We start from the raw sequence: 7,650 nt of genomic DNA, 5'->3' as shown, positions 1-7,650 counted from the left end.
TTGCGGACAAGAATAGGACATGTTCTATCTTTTCACAGTACGGAAATAATGAAACGGAATGCACACAGATACACTTCAGTTTTTTTTGCTGAACCACTGAAATGAATGGTTCAGTATATGTACCGCATACTGAACGCAAAATACTGTAGTGTGCATGAGCCCTTACTCTGATCACTGTGCTTGCGCATTTGGCAGGAGCACCAGGGCTGTAATACATGGCCAGGTTCTGCCAGGATTGGAAAGAACACTGATCCCTACAGTTTTCCCCTTGGATGCTGCAGTCAATGAAAACTGTATTTAAAAAAAATAAATATATATATATATATATATATATATATATATATATATATATATATATATATATACACACACACACACACACACACACACACACATACATATATACACATATACATATACACACACATACACACACACACACATACATACACACTGCTCAAAAAAATAAAGGGAACACAAAAATAACATCCTAGTTCCGAATTAAATATTTTTCTGAAATACTTTGTTCTTTACATAGTTGAATGTGCTGACAACAAAATCACACAAAAATAAAAAAAATGGAAATCAAATTTTTTAACCCGTGAAGGTCTGGATTTGGAGTCACACTCAAAATTAAAGTGGAAAAACACACTACAGGCTGATCCAACTTTGATGTAATGTCCTTAAAACAAGTCAAAATGAGGCTCAGTAGTGTGTGTAGCCTCCACGTGCCTGTATGACCTCCCTACAACGCATGTGCATGCTCCTGATGAGGTGGCGGACGGTCTCCTGAGGGATCTCCTTCCAGACCTGGACTAAAGCATCTGCCAACTCCTGGACAGTCTGTGGTGCAACGTGACGTTGGTGGATAGAGCAAGACATTATGTCCCAGATGTGCTCAATTGGATTCAGGTCTGGGGAACGGGCATCAATGCCTTCGTCTTGCAGGAACTGCTGACACACTCCAGCCACATGAGGTCTAGCATCGTCTTGCATTAGGAGGAACCCAGGGCCAACCGCACCAGCATATGGTCTCACAAGGGGTCTGAGGATCTCATCTCAGTACCTAATGGCAGTCAGCCAGAATTGCAATGTTTTTCAATAACCCCCCTAGCAAAAATGACCAAAATCAAACCAATACATAAGTGCCCAGAAACAGCATCACTGGAAAACAAAACATGCCCAGTAAAAACCCCCTTAAACAGCCACATAGGGCTCATGCACGCATGTATTTTGTGGTCTGCAAAACACGGATCCGGAAAAAAAAAACGGATCCATTGTAACAATGCCTGTCCTTGTCCAAAATGGACAAGAATAGGACATATTCTATTTTTTGGGAGAAAAGGACATGCAGGCATACAAAAATGGAATGCACACGGAGTCATTTCCGTTTTATTTGCAGACCCATTGAAGTGAATGGTGCATGTGCATGAGCCCCAACACAGGGGGGTCATTTACTATTCTGAAATACAGCTACATTAGGCATATTTCAGGTGACTTCGCCCCACTGGCACCAGGTCTAAAATTGTGGGCGTGGTAGGCCCGTCTCATTCATAATTTTCTACGCCTGTTTTAGGCATATAAAATAGTCTAAATGTAAGAGCTAAGAAGCTAACATTTAGAACTGGCGCTAGATGCGCCGAAGTTATGGAGAGTCTAGCACCTCTTGAGTGCCACAGTCACAGCCTAGACCAGTGACATCAGTGTCAATGCAGCTGAGCTGCAATACCAAGCACTGCCACTATATGATGTACAGCACTGTCCTTGGAAAGACACCGGCAGCCTGCATCTCTCACCAGAGCTCTGATGAGGGCAGCGGCGACCTGAAACAGCTGGTCATCGGCATCCTGGGACTTGGACCTCCGCTGATGTAATAATAATGACCTATCCTGAGGACAAGTCATCATTATCTTTTCCAGGATAACCCCTTTAAGATTGTGGGAAATACAATAAGTTACTAAAACAGACATGACATGAGCGGTCATAGGTCCTATTTAAGGCCAAATATGGACAAGCCTTGACGCAGTTAAAGGGGTTGTCCAAGTTCAGCAAATGGCATTTATCATGTACAGAAAGTTAATACAAGGCACTTACTAATGTATTTGTTATGATTAGAGATGAGCGAATTTCCGCTTGGTGGTAAAAGGTGAATTGCGTTATGGATTCCGTTACCACGGACCTTAGCGCAATGCATAACATTATTCATTCCGTCATAATAGAAGTCTATGGGCTGCAAAACGGATCCGTCCCGTTTCAGTTATGCAGGGGAGGACTCCAGCATAACTTAAACCAGACGGATCCGTTATGCAGGCCATAGACTTCTATTATGACGGAATGAATAATGGAATGCCTCTAAAGGCATTCCATTATGCATTGCGTTAAGGTCCGTGGTAACGGAATCCATAACGCAATTCACCTTTTACCAATAAACGAAGCGTGAACGAATTTCAAAATATGGTCAAGCAAGGCTAGGCTCAGTAGTAGAGGTAAAATCCATGGGTTGAATACATATGAAAAGCAATAAGGAAAATAATTAGTGTTGAGCGAACTTCTGTTTTAAGTTCGGCGTCTAAAGTTCGGCTTCCGGTTAGCGGAGAATCTCGATATGGATTCCGAATTCCGTTGTGGTCCGTGGTAGCGGAATCAATAATCGGCCATTATTGATTCCGCTACCACGGACCACAACGGAATTCGGAATCCATATCAGGATTCTCCGCTAACCGGAAGCCGAACTTTAGACGCCGAACTTAAAACAGAAGTTCGCTCAACACTAAAAATAATCTCTCTCCTGATTCTTCATCGGCAATGCTGTAAATACTCAAATTGTAGTAAGAAGGTAAGTGAACACCATATAAACTAGAGAAATTATCTATCTACATTCTGAGGTAAGTAGAAGTTAAAATGTGCCAAGAGGTTATATAGGTCCTGTCCAAGGGTCCCAATCAGTAATGACCTGTGCCTCAGCACTGTAGGAAAGGCGCCACGTGTAGGTGGTACACTGACCTGGTTTATTCCTATTTATTTACTTTACTAAATTAGGCCGAAACGTCACATGATTTGTACAGCCGCATCTCCAATAAATACTATCTTGAAACGACATTGCTGGAGTATTTTGTCTATACTAAATCTAACAGAACAATTGGAGCAATGAGTGGGGAGATCTCTGGATCCATGTCTGGTACAGGGCTGGTTCTAGCTTGGTTAGTAAGAGATTGTCATTCTATATGATATCAGATTTTCCTTTTTACATTATTCATGGGATAACCACTTTAAAGTCATTCCAAAACCGTATCTACATACCCCAGGCACAAAAAGAGAAGAAGTGAGCATTTCACAAGGAATATACCTTTATTATAATAATCACAAAATCATAATATCTGTACAGGAATGTGTAAGTGAACACTTATAAATGCAACAGTAATTTGCTTCATAAAGATCAGGTAAAGCTAGTTTCACACTAGCGGCAGGGGACTCCGGCAGGCTGTTCTGGCGGGAGAACAGCCTGTCGGATCCGTCCTGCCGCTAGTTCACGTGTGCCTCTGGACTGCCGCTCCCTCCCCATTGACTATAATGGGGGCGGAGTTCCGGCAGCAGCACGGCAGCGCACGCCGAGAGGCGGCCGGATGTTCAATTCAGCAAAATATTGCGGAATATCATGCCACAGTCCATTGGAATGGGTCAGGACATGCAGCACTCTTATTAAAAAGCAATAGTATATAAAAAGAAGCCACATGTTAATAAAATATAGAGTGGTTTATCTTGATATTTTCTTTGATTGGAAACACAATTTTATTGTGGAAAGCAGTGAATGTCCATTGGTGATCTGACGGTGGAAGGTGGAATAGTCTTCAATCTAGGCTATGGCTTTGGCTTCAGGTAGAAATGCTTCCCAATACTTTATAAGCTAATGGAGTAAAGGAAGAGTGAATAAATTATTGAAACATCTGTACAGCAATACATAAACTTTGCGGTAATAGACACTAAGGGTCATTTATTAAGACCAGCGTTTCAGAGGCTGGTCTTAAATGGATTCTGTCACCTAGTTTTAGCTTATAGAGCTGCGGACATGCACAGCTAGATCGCCGCTAGCATGTCCGCAATATACCTGTCCCATAAAGTGGTGTCCTTTAAATGTGTTAAATTTTTTTAGAGATATGTAAATGAGCCTGATAAGGTGCCCAAGGGGCTGTACTAACCTTGCTGTTAGATTGCTGTGAGCAGTTCCTTCCCTGAGGCTGATGCCAGCACAGGGAAGGAACACTATACCGGCACTGCGCATGCACAAACTCACGCATCGCGAGATTACGGCAATCTAACTGTGAAGAAAGGAGGAGATTCGGCGGATGCAGGCGGTGCTGGGCTCCTTCACAGGGGGGCATGGCTGGGCACCAAGAAGGTTAGTACAGCCCCTTGGGCTCCTTACCAGGGTCATCTACATATCTATAAAATCATTTTTTAAATACAATAAAAGCACACAACCCTATAGGACAGGTATATTGCGGACATGCTAACGGCGATCTAGCCGTGCATGTCCGCATCTCTATAACCTAAAACGAGGTGACAGAATCCCTTTAATATTCCCTATACCTGGCACCAGCCTCCACATAACGTTCGGCGGATACACTGCCGCTTCTAAATGTAAGACAGCTTCCTAGCCATCTTACATTTAGACCATTTTCTAAGCCTGAAACAGGCGTAGAAAACGATGAATAAGATGGGCCTACTGGCACTCACGGTTTTCTGAAAAGCCTGATCAGTCAAAAAGACTAAACTGAAGACATCCTGATGCATCCTGAACGGATTACTCTCCATTCGGAATGCATGGGGATATGCCTGATCAGTTCTTTTCCGGATTTGAGCCCCTAGGACGGAACTCAGCGCCGGAAAAGAAAAACGCTAGTGTGAAAGTACCCCAAGACATACAAAAAACACTGTAGTATTTGAAGTAGATACTTATTCTATAAAAGTAGCTGAACCCGGGTAGGAATGCAGGATGATGGACAAGTCTACTCTCAGAGCCCAGACCTGAGATGGGGGATCACTGCACACATCCCGCAGAACTGTGATAAGCTTCACAGACATGTGTACGGGAGGGTTAGAAAGAGGACACTATCCAGTACAGTAACTACAGGGAAATGATGGGAATTTGAATGTTATGCTTTATTGCTAGGAAGCTGGTTCTGGTACAACACTATTGATTTATGCAAGGATTGTTAAAATGATATTGGCCAATTAAAGGGGTTGTCCAGACCCATGAAATTACAAAACAGCAGAATCTCTGGCTGCAGCAGTGACCTCTTTGCTTCACATGATTAAAATTGCTTCCTGAAATTAGTATGTGTATAAGTGTAATATATATAGCGCGAACTCCATAGACCCATATTTAATTCCCAATAGACCATAGAACACATATCAGATGGTGAAAGTGAGACATTTTACCATTTCATGAAAAAATTACCGTAACTCATTTAGAACTTGATGGCATCAACGCATCTCAAAAAAGTTGGGCAACAAAAGGCTGGAAAAGTAAGCGGTACTAGAGGAGCAATTAGGTACTAAGTCACATGACTTAAAAATGGGTAAAAAAAAAAAAAAAATGTTTCTCAATGTAGAATTGTGAAGATATTGAATATCTCTTCATCTACAGTACATAAAATAGTCAAAAGATTCAGCAAATCTGGAGAAATCCATGTGCACATGGCCGACGGTCAATATTGATCTATAGGCCCTCAGTTGGCACTGCATGGAAAACAGGTATGATTCTGCACTGGAAACCACTACATGGGCTCAGGAACACTTCCAGAAATGAAGAAGAAGCCATAGGTGAACATGATCCAGAAAAGTCACTGTTTTTCAGAGCCAAAGCTTGCTTAAAATGGACTGAGGCAAAACAGAAAACTGTTCTGTGGTCAGATGAATCAAAACTAGAAATTATTTTTTGGAAACCAGGGATGCCGGGTTTCCTCAAGAGGAGAGGGATCATCCGGCTTGTTATCAGCAAACAACTGAAAAGCCTGCATCTCTGATGGTATGAGGCTGCTCCCTGCCAGACGATATCTCTTGCATATGTCAGCAAGACAATGCTAAACTGCATCCATCACAACAGCATGGCTTCACGGAAGAGGACACAAAACATCTGGCAAAGAGGACCCAGGACTGTTGAGCAGCAAAAATCCTCTCCCAAAACTGCAGCAATTGGTCTCCTCACTTCCCAGACATTTACAGACTCTTGATAAAAGAAGAGGGGATGCTACACGATGGTAGACATGGCCCTGTCCCAATGGTTTTGAGATGTGTTACTGTACGTTATACATTTTTTTATTAAATGGTAATTTTCAACATCTGATGTGTTTTATGATCCACGTGAATACAATATGGGTTTATGAGATTTGCAAATCACTGCATTCTGTATTTACATAGTTCCTCTACTTTTTGGGAATATATATATATATATATATATATATATATATATATATATATATATATATTTCCACACACACACACAGTGACATGTGAAGCCGCAGCTCTCCCCTCTCACTAATAGAGAGAGTCCGTATACCCATTCATAAAGCTTACAGCAGGTTTAAGCCCAAGCACACCCTGGTTATTAGGGACTACAGCACTGAAAACGATACTGCAGGCTACATGCACACGACCGTATGTGTTTTGCGAATCCGCAAAAAAAATAAAAATAAACGGACGACATCTGTATGCGATCTGTTTTTTTTGCGGATCCATTGTAACAATGCCTAAAATCTACAAGAATAGGACATGTTCTATTTTAGGAACGTACATACGGATGCGAACAGCACACGGTGTGTTGTCTGCATTTTTTGCAGACCCATTGAAATGAATATGTCCGCATCTTCTAAGCAAAAAAAAAACGAACGGAAACAAACAACGTTCGTGTGCCTGTAGCCTTAATGTCATTTCCCATCTGCAATATTACATAGATGAAATACAGAAGATCTGTCTTACCTGTTGTTGTGTTTGTACTAATGATTCTAAATACTTGATAATAACAGTTTTAAAGTCTTTCACACGATCTTTCTAAAGGGGGAAGAGAAAAGATTTATCATGGAATCTCAGTGACATTAAATCATAGAGCACTTGGTCTTTAATTCATTTCTAGGACCTGAAATAAAAGTTATACCTCAAATCTTCCTACTTCCTTGCGAATATTCTTAGAGATCTGTTCAAAATCTCGTTCTCCTTGCTGCACTTTTTCTTCCAACTGAGAAGACAAGAAGCAGCACAATGAATCGTTGTAAACTATTTACTGACCTCTACAACCCCTTTAGGAAATTCCATATTTTTCCTCCACTTGATTTGGGAGAACTTGCTATAAATTAATGTCTTTTCATTTGTTTTATCTATAATTTCAGAAATGTTAAGCTATTAAAAAATCCTCGAAATGCAGTGACCCCATTTTGTTTTTGCCACGGGTTGTAAGTGGGGAAACAACCATGACATGGCACTACTACAAACGTGATATATTATTAGTACTTACCACATTATGTAAAAGCAGTGGCCATATAAAATATATATATACTAACATAACACATATACTGATAAGTGCTATATATATCCTCAACTGAACCTTTATTTTCCGAAATTGCATCTGAGTGAAGATGCTCATGGACCTGAAGC

At 41.1% G+C, this 7,650-nt stretch overlaps 1 protein-coding gene across 1 annotated transcript in view; it reads right to left on the bottom strand.

Moving 5' to 3' along the window:
* Positions 1 to 3,329: 3,329 nt before the first annotated feature.
* SNX2 (sorting nexin 2) overlaps positions 3,330 to 7,650 on the bottom strand; it is a 63,229-nt gene continuing 58,908 nt past the window's right edge. Inside the window, exons 13-15 of the mRNA XM_040415951.1 lie at positions 7,154 to 7,234; positions 6,979 to 7,050; positions 3,330 to 3,904 (exon numbers count right to left, since the gene is read on the bottom strand). Of these exons, the coding sequence (XP_040271885.1) occupies positions 3,854 to 3,904; positions 6,979 to 7,050; positions 7,154 to 7,234 (204 nt within the window). The 3' untranslated portion in view covers positions 3,330 to 3,853. The remainder of the gene's footprint in view (positions 3,905 to 6,978; positions 7,051 to 7,153; positions 7,235 to 7,650) is intronic.

The sequence above is a fragment of the Bufo bufo genome, chromosome 2 (assembly GCF_905171765.1).
Source record: "Bufo bufo chromosome 2, aBufBuf1.1, whole genome shotgun sequence".
In the NCBI taxonomy this organism is placed as follows: domain Eukaryota; kingdom Metazoa; phylum Chordata; class Amphibia; order Anura; family Bufonidae; genus Bufo; species Bufo bufo.
Note: the sequence above shows the minus strand (reverse complement) of the source record. Positions and strands in the feature narration are given on the sequence as shown.